We start from the raw sequence: 14746 nt of genomic DNA, 5'->3' as shown, positions 1-14746 counted from the left end.
AAGGCCGTGCTGTGGGCGGGAGTGTTTATTGGTAGCATTCCTAAGAGCTTTGGCTCGCTACCTAAATCTTTTTTACTTACTTATTTTTTAAAAACTGGGGGAGAGGAGCAGAGGGGTGTGGAATTTGGAGAGTATGGATGGTGTAAAGGAAAGACAGTGATCAGCCATCTTCCCACTGCCTGATCCTTTGTGCCTTTATCCTTCAGCGTGTCCATGGAGAGCTCTGTTGCTGAAACTCAGGATGAAATGTTGCAGGTTCTTAAAGAAAAAATGAGACTCGAAGGACAGCTGGAAGCTTTATCATTAGAGGCTAGTCAGGTAATGGAGATTTGATGGATGTATCAATGTGCCATGTCTTTGAGAAGAATGTGCAGTTCCTGTTCGTGCGTACAAAGTTTTACACGTGTCTTTAGGAACAAGCTTTATCAGCAGCAGCGGTGCAGCAGCCTCGTCTTCTGTAGCTGTACATTTTTGTCCGCTTGATCGATCAGCCACAGAAAGAGGTGTGCTGGTTTCCCGCTCCATGTGTTTTCTCCCTGTATCTCCGTCAGGATCTGCCTGGGAGGCTTCCTAGCTCTGCTGTCAGAAACCTAACAGTCCATGACAGTTAAATCTTTGGGGTGGATTTCACCTTTTTCTGGCCTGGTGAAATTGTCCTCTTTGCCCCTTTAGTGCTTCTTTGCTTTTTCTGATACGAATTTTGCTTTGTCTGGTTAGCATATGCCTAAAGAATCATTTTCCATCCCTTAATTTTCAGCTTTCCGATCAGCAATTAGAGTAACTCAGTTCAGCTGCCTTTGATCCTCTACACTTGGCACGGGGACGGGGGAGAGCACAGGCACTGGGGTGGGGGGTGAGGTCGAGGCGGGGGCTGTCCCTTCCCCTCAGGAGCTTGTGCTGTGTGGGCGGGGGAGCCGTGCACGCGAGAGTGCTTGCTCTGCTGAATGTGCTTCTCACGTCTGAGGACTTTTTTGTTCGCATGGTCCTGGGACACAGGCTCTGTACATAGAACTCTAAACTGAGGAGGTGATTACCGAGGTGTCGGGGTTAATTTTAGTTGCACACGATTTTCACTTTGTCCTCCTGTAGAACGTGACCTCAGCAAGTGCGTGTCCACCTCCCCTGAGTTTGACGCCCTTGAACAATCGAAGCACCTTAGCTGGCTTTTACTTTACCTCCTTATCCTCCTGGGATTTGATTTGCTCTTCGGTTGTGTCCAAGCCGAGATCTTTGTGGATTGTTACGGGTGCAAAACTTTCTGGCATTTCTGTGAATATGCCGATTATACTTATTACAAAATCTTACTGCGTTTGCTCAGTCAACTCGTTTTTGGGGGGTATTCTTCCGTTTGTTGAATTTATTGTTTGTCTTCACGACATCGGTCTTCTGCTGTTGCGTGTTGACGAGCAGCTGTCTGCTCCTCTTTGCATTTTGAAGTTGCTGTACACACACACCCTGATAGGCTGACTTCAGGGTGGGTGGGAGATGCCGATGGGTGGGTAGGGGTCATGCCCTTTGCTCAGTGTCTGTTCTCAGCTGCCCCTGGGGCCTGGGGCTTCTCGAGGCCCCCCCTCTCCTCTCCCGGCTGGGTGCTGCGGACAGCGGTCCCCGCAGCCCTGCCACGTAGCACAGACCGTGCCTCAGACTGCTCCGTGCCTGGCGGCCCTGGCTGTAGCCCCTCCAAGCCTCTCCTGTGTAATGGCACCCTTTCCCCGCAGACGTGTTCTGTGAGTTTTGTTTTCCCCAGATCTGAACCTGGCTGCTCTTCATCTTTAAAGACCCCTCAGCCCTCTGGGGGTCCTTACACCGTGTGTTTGTGCGTGCGTGTGTGCTTTTTTGTTATTTGGACAAATATGTTTTCCAGCGTCCTTGTGGGTGAGTGGGTGCTTGCAGAGCTTTTCCCATGTGCTGCCCTGCTCAGGTGCCACCTTGCAGAAAACAGGCCGACTCTGTATTCACCCCTCCTACCTCTTGCGCCTGTTTGGAAAAACCCCTTCTTTTTTGATAACCGTAATGCTAGAGGTGACGGAATGTTTTGGAAAACATGGTGCTTTCCTGTAAAGTTCACCTGTTGGACACCTTTCTCTGTCTCATTGGCTGTGTTTTGGCAGCCCTCTTAATACGCAGGGTGGAAGCGACTTATTTTCCTGAACGTCAGCGTGGCTGTGTGTGGGTCTTTCCAGGCACTTAAAGAAAAGGCCGAGCTGCAAGCGCAGCTGGCCGCGCTGCACACGAGGCTGCAGGCACAGCTGGAGCAGAGCCACAGCAGCCAGCAGAGGCAGGACTCGCTCAGTTCGGAGGTGGACACCTTAAAGCAGTCTTGCTGGGACCTTGAGCAGGCAATGAGCGCCCTGCAGAACATGCTGGAAGCCAAGAATGCTAGCCTGGCCTCCTCCAACAGCGACCTGCGGTTGGCAGAGGGCCAGTACCAGAGACTCATGGCCAAAGTGGAGGAGATGCAGAGGAGCGTCCTCAGCAAGGACAGCACAGGTGAGCATCCCGCGTCTGCGTGGCTGTCCCTTAGTCACGTGCAGGCGCCCAGGGGCTGTGCCTCTGCTAGGGGCTGAGGACTGACCTGTGTCACATCATTGTGCTGGGGGTTATCCTCCCTTCTGATTTATACGTGAGGTGTCCACTTCCCTAAAGTAGTGTTGTTTTCGGTTCAGCTGAGGAATTCTGCACGTTTTTTGCGTGCGCGTCAGGGGGGCGGCTCAGGTCTTAGAAATGGACTTTGGACCCCTGTCAGAAGTAATCGTTTCCACTGTTCTGCCTTCTCAGTCCACTGTTGTTTGGGGGCTAGATCTGCCTGCTTATTCCAGAATTGCAGGTGCCATTTAAGATATTTAAAAGCAACACTTAGACTGTTGAGTAGTAGATCTTTATTTTCCCTTCCATAAGTTCAGGTTTTGGGTCTAGCTGGATCCCTGTGGGAACCCCCTCTGGAACGATTGACAGAACGGTGGAGTCAGGAAACCTTGCTGGTGGGCCAGCCACGGCGGACCTGTGTGTCCTTCCCTCGTGCTTTCTGCTCCTCCTGGGGGCGCGTACTCCATTCCCAGAGCCCACGCTCCACACACGGCCGGTGCCAAGAAGAGTGGTCTGTGGCTCACGACATCTCACTGTGCTGACGGGAGGAGGGGGAGAGGGTGGGAGAATGGCGCTCAGAGCCCAGACCCTGGTCCTCCGGTGCAGGCTGGAGAGATGACGTTCTCGTCCCCGAGGTCTGGCCGTCTGAGCGGCGTGAGCGGGGCGCGGCGGGGCTGCTGTGAAGGACCACGTCTGCCGACGTGGAGTCTTGGCCGTAAGGCTTGTGAGACGAGGTTTCAGATCTGATGAAATAAAGGAAAAGTGACAAACCGCTGTGGCAAAAACTTTATCCGATCCTGCGGCGGGAAGCACCAGCTGCGAAATAAAACAGCCGACTGACTTTAGTCTCGGAGCATTTTATGATACCCAATCCCTTAAGAAAATTATAAAATCCAAGACGTTCTGTATTGCTCTGGGTTGCAAGGCCTGGCCAGACCAGAGCTCGGCAGGCAGCAGAGTGACCCGCAGGCAGCGCAGTGGCAGCCTCCCCACGCCTTGCTGTCGGTGTGTCTGCTGGCTGGGGGATGGGGGGTGGGGGAGGTGCTTCTGTTGCCGTACTGAAGCCCCACTGCTCTGAACTCTGAGGCACATCTGTCCCCAGGGATTTCACATCAGGGGTCATGGAGCCTGTCGTGGTTTTTTTCTCTGTTTTAAATTTTTGGAAACTATCGTTAGAATCATAAGTGTTTTCTTAAATACTTGGTGTAATTTATTTTTAAAATAATTGGTTTTGTTTGTACTACGCTTTGGGTTTCTGCTGTGATTTCCTGTCTGCTCCCTTTCCACCCTGCCCTCGGCAGCGCTGACCGTGTCAGCAGACCAGCAGGGTTGCGCGTGTACCACTCCTGAGCTTGTTGATGACTCACAGACGTCGTCATGCCGAAGTCTCGAGCCAGAAAGCTCCCGTGGCCATGTCGTGGACACGCAGTCTCATTGTTTGCAGATTTGCTAATTGTGAATTCTCCGACTCACTAAATGTATTTGTACCCCCATCAGTACTCACAGCCCTTTCCGGTCATTTGCAGATAGGTGCAGAGCAGAGAAGGGTTGCGGTCACCTGACGTGCAAAAAGGCTCAGCCTTCTTGGTTCAGCTCTTGTACCACAAGTGTCCTTTAATGGTCAATTTAGTGCCACGTTTTTTGTGCTTTTTGGGGTGGTTTTGCTCTTTACGATTAACCCCAAACACTGTGTGGTGTTCCTAAGTGCAGGAAGGCTGTGATGTGCTTTATGGAGAAAACACGGGTGATAGACAAGCTTCGCACAGGCACGAGGTACAGCGCTGTCGACTGTCAGTTAATGAATCAACAGAAAGTGAAGCAAGGTGTCTTTCAGCAGAAACACGTAAAACAAGGCTGTGTGTTGATCAGTCGATGAACAGTGACCAGACCCTAACTGGGATGCCCGGGAGCTGTGGCTCGGCGCTTGCGGTTGCATATAAGGCATCGTGCCGAGAAGGAGGGGACCCGGCGTGCACCGCTGTCTACGGAGCTGGCTTGATGGGACCTTTGGCGCAGCTGGGCTCCCCTGAGCGTCTCTGCTTGCTTGTTTCAGTGCATGACCTGCGGCAGCAGATGACAGCCTTGCAGAGCCAGCTGCAGCAGGTGCAGCTGGAGCGCACGACGCTGACCAGCAAGCTGAAGGCATCCCAGGCCGAGATTGCGTCCCTGCAGAGTGTCCGGCAATGGTACCAGCAGCAGCTCGCCCTGGCCCAGGAGGCCCGGGTCCGGCTGCAGGGCGAGATGACCCACATCCAGGTACAGCCCCGCCGTGGCCAGCGGCTCATGCTGCACATCTGGTGTGAAACACTTGCTCTTTCCCTAAATTGAAGCGACTTTTCTGAGTTTAGATTTCACCCATAGGTTTTTTGAAAATCTGCTGAGCACCCGTCTAGCCCACACCCCACCGCATGGGCAGGGTGGCCCTGCGGGGAGGGGTCACCGCCTTCTGTGACCTTCTGACACAGGGAGTTTCACAGCTTCTGCTTGAGCATTTTAAATACTAAAATCCCCCTCTCTGGGACGTCCTGTGTTCCTCGCTCTGAGTCGTACATCCTGTTTCCTCTCTGGGGTCACCTTTTGTCGTTGGAACCCAGCTGTCAAATCCACACCTGCGGGGGTCTCGGGCCTCTTGCTCCCCGGCTCTCCCGCGCCGTCACCGCCTCCTGTGGTGCGTTTCTTACGTGCACAGAGCGCGGCACACCCCACCTCCTGGCAGAGCTCTCCAGCTGCCTGGTCACCAGATTGTCCCAGAGAACACTCGTTTCCCACATCCTCGCTTTCTTCCTGTGTTGTTAGGGTACCAGAATGTCAGCCTCTGATTCTGCTTGAGTGGGAACAGGTGTGAGTCCAGGTCTGCAGGGTGACCGGGGCTGAGGCGTCCTCTCGGGAGTAGCAGGCAAGATGCTGAAATGTACTTTGCTCCACATCTCAGTGTTTGCACTAATTGGACCGATTGTGAGGGTGCTGATGGTGCCTTGGTCAGCCTGTCTTCTTTTCGAATTTTGCTATGGGGTTTATTTTATCTCCCCACTTTTTTTTTTTTTTTTTTTTTGCTGTACGCGGGCCTCTCACTGTTGTGGCCTCTCCCGTTGCGGAGCTCAGGCTCCGGACGCGCAGGCTCAGCAGCCGTGGCTCACGGGCCCAGCTGCTCCGCGACATGTGGGATCTTCCTGGACCGGGGCACAAACCTGTGTCCCCTGCTTCGGCAGGCGGACTTTCAACCACTGCGCCACCAGGGAAGCCTCTCCCCACTTTTTTTTTTTTTATCCAGGTAAAATATTGTACCTTTTTTGTTACAATATTCAAAACATTGAAACTTTACTTCTCAAGTAGAGGACGTAAAGTACTAACTCCACCAAATGCTCCTTTTAAAAAATATCTAAAGTCTACAAATATACAAAATAGAATTTTAAAAAATGTGTTGTATATGTTTTTAAAATTTATTTATTTATTATTTATTTTTGGCTGCGTTGGGTCTTCATTGCTGCACGCAGGCTTTCTCTAGTTGCGGCCAGCGGGGGCTACTGTTTGTCGCGGTGCGCGGGCTTCTCACTGCGGTGGCTTCTCTTGTTGCGGAGCACGGGCTCTAGGCCCACGGGCTTCAGTAGTTGTGGCTCGCAGGCTCCCAAGCTCAGGCTCAGTAGTTGTGGTGCACGGACTTAGTTGCCCCACAGCATGTGGGATCTTCACAGACCAGGGCTCGAACCCATGTCCCCTGCATTGGCAGGCAGATTCTTAAGCACTGCGCCACCAGGGAAGTCCTTATGTTTTGTATTTTTTAAGCTAGAGGACCTGGCTTAAATACGTCCTTAGCATAAATAAGTGTTTGTTCTACTTACCATGTGCTTGGAAATAATTGCAAGGCAATGCAATTTTGAAGCTGTCGTGCATTTATTTGAGGCACAAAATACTTAAAGAAGCCAGATTTATATCCTGAGCTAAGTCAGAAATGGCATTTGGAAGACAGAAATGGAGACAGAGTCCAAGGGAATGGCAGTTTGAGAACCATAACTGCTTTTTTCAAATACCTTTGACACCCAGGTTCAGCATTCCTTAATTACCGTGTGTGATACATTTTCACCCTCTTTTTCCAGTAACATAGAAGTGTCCCAGGAATGTTCAGGTTGGAGAAGAACGCAGGGTAGTCTTTATTCTTTTGTTGCCTTGAGATGAAGTCCCGGCGAATGACGCCTTTCCTTGCTCTGGGCAGCTTCCATCTTAGACCCTGAAGCTCACAGCTTCTGGTCGCATTGGGCACCTGTAAGTCTAGGAGTGTTCACGTCAGCTCTGGAAGGGACGTGCTCGCAGGTCTGCACGGCCTGGGTCAGACCGGGGCGGATGCCAGTGTCACTTCCTGGGAATGGCCAGGGTCAACCTGGTGCATGACCAGGACAGTCGGGGACTGAGAGGGCAGGGCCTAAGGTGTGTCTGGCCGTGGGTCAGTTTATCTGATGGGCAGATTCCTGGCTGTCCCTGCCGCCCAGATGAGGCCCCTCACCTCCGGACTCAGGGATGCCCCTTCGGTGGGAACTGTCACGTAGGTCTTAACAACAAACCGCACCATCGTGGGGGTGATGAGTGCTGACTTCCGGGCTGCCGGCTGGCTCCTCTTAGGTACACAGAACCCAGATGGCCTGAGTGTCATGGTGGCTTCCAGGAGGGTGGGCAGGGAGGCCCTGCGGGGGCGGTGGTCCTGGGGAGCGGCCCTCCCGGGGGCCAGCACTATACAGAGACCCTCACCCTGGTGGCCTCAGGGACTGGCTGGGCTGTGCTTGTGCTTGGGATCTAGCAACCTTCGACTTTTGGTGTTTTTCTTTGAAGATTGGACAGATGAGCCAGGCGGGCCTCCTGGAGCACCTGAAGCTTGAGAATGTGTCCCTGTCCCACCAGCTGACGGAGACCCAGCAGAGGTCGATCAAGGAGAAGGAGCGCATCGCCGCCCAGCTCCAGGGCATCGAGGTGGGGCCGTGTTTCTGGGGCTGCGGTGTGTCAGTGTTGTCTTGGGGTTTGTGGGTTTGTGTTTTTTTTTTTTTTTTTTTTTTTTTTGAGATTGATCAACGTTAGGAAAATATATCAATACATACACCTATACGTAAACGTTAGTACTACATGCGTGCGTACGTATGCGTACCTTTTAAAATACTCCTTTGAACCATGTGCAGTGATCTGAGGTTTCGGGATTCTGTTCCTCGTGTTCCCTGTGCGCTTGTCCCCTCCCTCGTCTCTGCGTTGTCAGAGGTAACCTGGGCCTTCCTCTGAACTGCCCGGTTCCGGCCTCAGCCTGCGTTACCATTTCACGCTCCAACAGCCACGTGGACTGGTTAGGACCGTGTCCAGCCGCCTCTGTGGATTATCCCAGGGTAGGGAGATGCAGTGGCTTTGACCTTTGCTCTTTGTCAGCTGTGAGACCCTGGACTTAATATCTTAACTCTCTGGGCTTTGTTCCCTTTTCATTAAATATGGATAATAATACCAACTTAATAGGCTTGTAGGGAAAAGTAAAGAAGAAAAGGGGTACACGGCATCCTGGCATTGTGTACCGAGAACCTCATGGTCACACGGAAGGTCGGTGTTCTGTGACTGTGGTCTCCCGTCTCCCCACTTCTCTGCACGTGCTCCTTTGTCCTCACGGATGACGTGGATGATGAAAGACAGTCGTGTTGTGTCAAACACATGCTTCAAGGGCTCAGTGTCAAAGAACTAAAAAGATTCTAAGTTATAAGCGAATGTTTTTTCCCTAAGAAAACTCCTAGATGTTGGGTCTTATCTACATAGTCAGGACGTAAGGAATGCCATATTTGCCCCACGGCCCCTGGTCTCTAGTCTTACCAAGTGGCATCCGGAAGTAATCTTGTGGGACTTCCCTGGTGGTCCAGTGGTAAAGAATCCGCCTTCCAGTGCAGAGGACATGGGTTCTATCCCTGGTGACAGAACTAAGATCCCACATGCCGTGGGGCACCTAAGCCTGCACACCACAGCTACTGAGCTCACATGCCTCAACTAGAGAGCCTGCGTGCCGCAACGAAAGATCCTGCATGCCACGACTAAGACCTGATGCAGCCAAAAATAAATAAATAATCTTTTTTAAAAAAAGAAAAAGGAAGTAATCTTGTGAAAGAGAATGTGCTGTGTATCACACCCCGAACAGCCTGTCTTCACGCAGGTGGCGGCGGTGGCGGCTGTGGCGGTTTCATTCACCACTTTATCCCAGTTCTTAAAACTGGGTTGTCTGCTTGCTTCTATCTTCAGCCAGGCCTGAGGGTCGGCAGGGGAACCATGGGTGGAGGAATCGGCCGGTGGCCTGTCTTGGCATAGTGGGAGGGCGCCAGCTTTGTGCCCCCGTCCCCTCGGGCCCTCTCTCTGTGGGTCATGGACAGGATGGTGCCAGGGGCGATGGGTTTGATGATGCTGGTGGGTTTGCCCACTGAGGCTGCAGCTACAGGTTATCCTGCTTTTAAAAAAACGCTCTGTCTTCTGGGCCCAGGCTGACATGTTGGACCAGGAAGCTGCCTTGGTGCAGATTCAAGAGGCGAAGACGATGGTGGAGGAGGACCTGCAGAGGAGGCTGGAGGAGTTTGAAGATGAGAAGGAGCAGCTGCAGAAGGCGGCGGCCGCGGCGGCGGCCCTGGAGCAACAGCTGGAGCAGGCGAGCTCCGCGCGGCTCTTGTCGCTGTCTGGGGCCGCGGCCGGCCTCACGGGGCTCCTTTGTGCTGGTCTGTCCGTCACGTCGGCAGACCCGGCGGGGGTTCACTTCGGCTCGTGGTCTTCTGTGCCGCAGCTTTACACAGAAGCCTGCCTCCAGAGCATCACTCCAGGCTGTTTAAAACCCGAGCACAGAAAAAGTACAAACTCTGGGAGCACGCGGTGTTTTCGTTCAGGTGCGGTTACATTGACTCTGGTTCCTTTTTCCCTAGGTGAAGCTGACTTTGCATCAGCGGGACCAGCAGCTTGAGGCTTTGCAGCAGGAGCACCTGGGCCTGCTGAAGCAGTTCGCCTCGACACAGGAGGCTTTGCAGAGCAGGGAGCGGGCCCTCGGGGACCTGCAGGTGCACTGCGACGAGCTGCAGGCCGGGCTGGAGGAGCTCCAGGGGGAGGCGGCCGCCAGGGACGATGCCATCCGTTTCCTGCAGCACGAGAAGACCGTCTTGGAGGTGGCTGTGCAGGCGGCCCGGAGCGGCAGGGAGGAGTCTGATAGAGAGGCAGAATGCCTGGAAGAGGGTGCCCAGGACACGTCAGGAACTTTAGAGCAGTTGACCCAGGAGTTAGCCATCAAGTCCAGCCAGGTAATGCAGCTTGCTGTCACTGTGTTACGAGTGGAAATCACATATACGAGAAGTAACGCTGATTGTTTGGTCCTTTGTTTTGTTTGGTTGGTTCTTTATTTGAAACATGGAAGAACGCTTCCAGGGGAGGGCCCAGGGCTCAGCTGGGGAAGGGGCCCACAGCAGCTGATGGGGTACTTCCGGTCCTAGGTTAGCGGCTGGGTGTGTAGATACCTGGCTGAGAACTGGGAACCGAGTTGTTTGGGGCTTTGAAAGTAATCTGCCAAGAAACACCAGCTTCAGTGCACCTATGATGAGGAGCTCAGACTTGGGAAAAGCAGCGTGGAGCTTTGGTTCTTTCCTTCCTGACTGCCTGACCGCAGTGCAACCCCCTGGACGTGTCAGCCGGACGGTGGGTGAGGGTGGGGAGACGGCCGAGGGTCCGGGTGTGTGCGCACACGACCTAGCACGCCACACCCGGGAGCTGCCATGCTATGATGTGGGTGAACAGTAAACAAATACAGACGGAACAAGAAAGCTGCAGGGTGTGGAGGAAGTAGGGTTAGTGTCGGGGATGGTTTTGTCTTCGAATCCCGGTCCATGAGCGTCAAGGACAAGAGGAAGTCGGCATGTTTTCCCTCCAGGAAGTAGGTGCGATTTCTCTGCAGGTGCTGACCCGTCTGTAACCTTCTAGGACAGGAGGCACGGAGGCAGGTCATTGATGCCTCTGTGCACACGTGTTCCCCTGAGGCACAGGGCCCTCCCGGAGCCATCAGTGTAATGTCTGCACACATGTCCCTCATAGGTGGGGCACCTGCAACAAGAAGCTGCCTCCCTGAAAAAGCAGGCGCAGAAAATAAAGGAACAGTTTCTTCAACAAAAGGTAAGAACGTGTGGTTAGTTTTCTTTCTGTGAAACAAGTGCATGAAGAAAATCCTGTACGTTTAATCTCTTCACTGGAAGGAAATCATTCAAGAGGAAGGTAACAGTTAGACTCCAGCTTTTTTAAGGCACTTCACTGATTCTGAGATGCACTCCTCACCCTTCCCGTTTTTATACCTCTGAAGTCAGGTGCATTTTCAGGGTGGGGTTGGCATCCGTATCATGCGGATCATGCCCTGCTGGCACATCGGAGTGAGCGCGTGTTGCTTCCACAGCGGCCGGGCCTCCTGCTTAACGTTGCTTTGAAAAAAATCACACCACGATCCAGCACTGAAATAAGGCACTTCACATTAGTGAAGCCAGTTCTGCTGTCTGAGGAATGAGTGCAGAGCACCACCAAGGGTCTGAGGAAGGGCAACCAAGGGCGTTGTAAGCGGTGGTGGGTTTTATCACTGAGATGCGAGCGGGAGTGCCTGTCAGAAGCCAGGCAGGGCGAGTGGAGCTGTAAGGAGTGGCCACATTGCCCCGAGAAAGCAAAGCAGTCGGGGCCCCCAGCGGCTGCCATGGCTCCCCTCTCCATCACCCAGTCCTGTTTAGGTATGTGTCTCAGTGAGTGGTATCTCGGATATGGTGAAATCTATATCTTTAGCCCCAGAAAGTTATATAGATAAGTGGTGAGCATTTTTGTGTAAATGGCTTGACCCCTTGGAAGACCCGCCCCGCGGGCTGCAGCCTCCGGCCTGTTGGGCAGGTGATGGTGGAGGCCTACCGCCGGGACGCCACCTCCAAAGACCAGCTCATCGGTGAGCTGAAGGCCGCAAAGAGGAGGCTGGACTCGGAGGTGAAGGAGCAGCGGCAGGAGGCCGTCCGACTCCACGGGGAGAAGAGGGCCGCGGAGGTGCAGCACTTGCGTCTGCAGAGGGAGGCGGCGCAGGCCCGTCAGCAGCTGGTGGATCTTGAAGGGCACCTCCAGTCCACGCGGCGGGAGCGCGACGAGATGGAGATGGACTTACAGGTCTGGGGACGCCTGTGACTTGGGAAGCTTCAGCCAAACGGGCCTGGGGCTGTATGGTGGGCGGGGCGGGGCCTGTGGAGAGGTTCTGGAGAAGCAGGCTAGAGTGAGGCCCTCCTGGAGCTCAGATCCAGGCGGAGGAGAGCCGCGGGGGGGGCTCCTGAGACAGTCCGAGCCGGCGTTTGAGTGGGCGCCGGAGAGAGGCGACGGGGGCACGGGGAACGTGGGCCGTGCCGCCTGCAGCAGCTGCTTTGGGCTCCGGGCTTTAAGGGCGGTGGGGCCGCGTTTGCTGTGCACGCACCAGGGCCCGTGGCCGGCAGAGTCCGTGAGAGACCGTGGTGGCCGTGCCGCTGAGGGTGTCAGGCATGGGGCTGGGGAGAGGGAGACCTCAGGCCGGATGCCTGCAGCTGAGGAGCGTTTCTGAGGCAGGCGGTAGACCTGGGGAGAGCGGTGGGCAGGGTGTCAGACTGAGGGCTCCGTCTTACGTGTGACGTGTCAGAAGTCCCACGGAGGGCCGGGCAGGGTCCAGGGAGGCAGGTAGGCTGGAGGCCGCAGCTGAGAGCCATGAGGGTGCAGGCGGGACAAGAGGGCCCGGGGGCTGTGGGGAGCCAGGGGCTGGTGGGACCCCCGCAGCTGCGGGACGCGGGGCTCGCGGCTGCGAGGGCCGAGCCGGTCCTGGGGGAACGGTGCTCCATTGCACAGGGGGAGACGGGGCAGCGGGCAAGGCCAGGAGGGGGCGTGAGGCCACCCCGAGGTGCTGGGAGAAGCCGGGGAGGGGACCGGGTGGGAGCCGTCGCCTGAGGCCTTCTCGTTGGCAGCTCTTCACGCCTGTCCCACCAGCGGCCTTGACACGGGCGGTACAGGACCCTCGGCCTCCGTGAAATGGCCACTTATCGCGGGGTCCTCGGCCGGGGTCTTCCTCAAAGCCCGTGCCCTGCAAGGCGGCCCTGAGAGGAAGCCAGTCCGACATTTGGGCTTCAGGTGGAAGGCTTGGCACTCCTCATTTTGTCTTTTCCTCCCTTTATTTGAAGTCTTTGCAGTTCGATAAAGAGCAGGTGGCTGCTCTCACGGAGGCCAACGAGGTGCTCAAGAAACAAATAGAAGAGCTGCAGCAAGAAGCCACGAGGTACGCGGGCGCAGGGCGTGCGCTGGCAGGAGGCCAGGCGGGGGGTGTGAGCTGTGCGAGCGCCCCCAGCACTGTCTGTCCAGCCCTCGCCGGTCTACAACAGGTGGCCTGGGAAGTCAGAGTCCAAGTCTAAAGCTGGAAAAGTGATTCCGTCGTGATCTGACGGTTACACGTGGCTGTGCTAACACATCCTTTCGCAAACACCCCCCGTGTGTTTTTGTTTTCATTTGACTTTTCGTGTCAAGCGCTTGCGGCCGCGCCCTTCGCAGCCCCAGTGCGCTGCCCAGGGCGGACACCTGTGCTCGTTCGTCCTCACCGGCCCGCGCCAGGCCTTTCACCCCCGCGGCGTCCCGCACCGCTCTGCTCTGTCAGCGCTGGTCTGCTGTGCGCCTGAGTGTTGGGTTTCTTGCTGCTGATCAGGAAGAGCGCTGCAAGCCTTTCTGTTTGGTGGGAGAGGAGTCTTCTCTGTCTCCACAAGGTGGTTTAAGCAGCTCCAAGAGGGGAGCAGGACAGATGAAAGCACGGTGCTGGGCTCTGTGGGGGACACCCACCGACCACATCCTGGGGAGTTGGATTCTGGGCAGCACAGTGCTGGAGAGGCGGGAGCTGGGGGCAGATGAGGGTGGAGCTTGGATGGAGACGCACTTGGCCTTTGCTTGGTGTGGCAGGTGGGTCGGAGGTGAGCTGAGACTTGCTCCTGTCTCTGCCACGCCCCAGGGCCATCACCGAACAGAAGCAGAAGATGAAGCAGCTGGGCTCAGACCTGAGCAGCGCGCAGAAGGAGGTGAAGACCAAGCACAAGGCCTACGAGAACGCCGTGGGCATCCTCAGCCGCCGCCTGCAGGAGGCCCTCGCGGCCAAGGAGGCGGCCGAGGCTGAGCTGAGCCAGCTGAGAGCCCAGGTGGCCGGCGGTGGCGGCAGCGACCACACCCTGCACGTGGGTAACCCGCCTACTCCGCCGGGTTGCGGAGAATCGGTGAAGGGGGCTGCGGGGGCATGACGTGTACAGGCACCTCCCCTCGGAAACCCTCCTAGGAGGGTCTAGAAAGGAGGTACGGGGCCAGCGTGTGGGCAGTGTTTCTTCGGAATACCTCGCGGTAGCAATGTGACCGGGGGCTCTGACGCTGCGTTTGACCCCTGCGAACGCGTGCGGGGCGCTCACCCTGCTGGCCCCGGCCCTCCTCATGTCTGGGGAGGAGGTTCTGTGAGCGCCACGCGTGGGGTGTGAGAGGGCTCGGGGTGAGGGTCAAGGGATCCAGGACAGCCTTTTGGACAGGTGACGTCTGAACTGGTCTTGCGTGACGGCAGGCATCTCAGCAGAGCGCTGCTCCTGTGTGCTGGGTCTTGGGGGGCACGGGGCCAAGTAGGGGTCTGGCTGGAGGGGCTGGGGGCCGGGGTCAGGGAGTTTGGAGTGGACCTTCCGTGTGACAGAGAGCGAGCTGAGACCTGGCCACTGTCCAGTCGGGAGGACCCGAGGCCAGGAGAGGCTGTGACGGTAGCCGAGGTGATGGGAACCAAGTGCAGGAGCCGACGGGAGGCGTCTCGGAGGCCAGCGCCAGGGGAGGGCGGGTTGCTGATGGCTCTGCCGACAGGCGGCCCTTGAGATGGACAGCATGTGCGACGTAGTGGAGGGAAGTGCCTGTGAAACGCTCGGGTCCACGGTGAGGGCCGAGAGCCGCTGGAGCTGCTCCTCCCGCCATGGCGTCCCGAGGCGGAGAGAGCCTTTTGCTTTGGGTTATTGTTTAGGGTGGGGGACCGACAGCAGGGTGGGCACGCGTGCGCGCGCGCGCACACGTGTGTGTGCGTAGGGGGTGTATGCGTGTGGTGGAGGCTCTCAGGTCTCCTCTGGGCATCACACTGTCACTCTTGTCAGTCACG

General features: G+C 55.9%; 1 protein-coding gene across 9 annotated transcripts in view; it reads left to right on the top strand.

Moving 5' to 3' along the window:
- The window catches only part of GOLGA3 (golgin A3), a 47226-nt gene that overhangs the window by 18750 nt on the left and 13730 nt on the right, over nt 1–14746 (top strand). For 8 of the 9 annotated variants that reach the window (XM_055080384.1, XM_028480150.2, XM_055080383.1 and 5 more), the window contains 10 exons: nt 207–318; nt 2184–2490; nt 4640–4842; nt 7408–7545; nt 9071–9232; nt 9501–9869; nt 10654–10731; nt 11482–11745; nt 12774–12868; nt 13586–13805. In XM_055080384.1, coding sequence (XP_054936359.1) covers nt 207–318; nt 2184–2490; nt 4640–4842; nt 7408–7545; nt 9071–9232; nt 9501–9869; nt 10654–10731; nt 11482–11745; nt 12774–12868; nt 13586–13805 — 1948 coding nt within the window. The remainder of the gene's footprint in view (nt 1–206; nt 319–2183; nt 2491–4639; nt 4843–7407; nt 7546–9070; nt 9233–9500; nt 9870–10653; nt 10732–11481; nt 11746–12773; nt 12869–13585; nt 13806–14746) is intronic. The other variant, XM_055080382.1, reaches the window with a different exon arrangement.

This window comes from Physeter macrocephalus, chromosome 19 (genome assembly GCF_002837175.3).
Source record: "Physeter macrocephalus isolate SW-GA chromosome 19, ASM283717v5, whole genome shotgun sequence".
Lineage (NCBI taxonomy): Eukaryota > Metazoa > Chordata > Mammalia > Artiodactyla > Physeteridae > Physeter > Physeter macrocephalus.
This window is presented reverse-complemented; position numbering and strand designations above follow the sequence as displayed.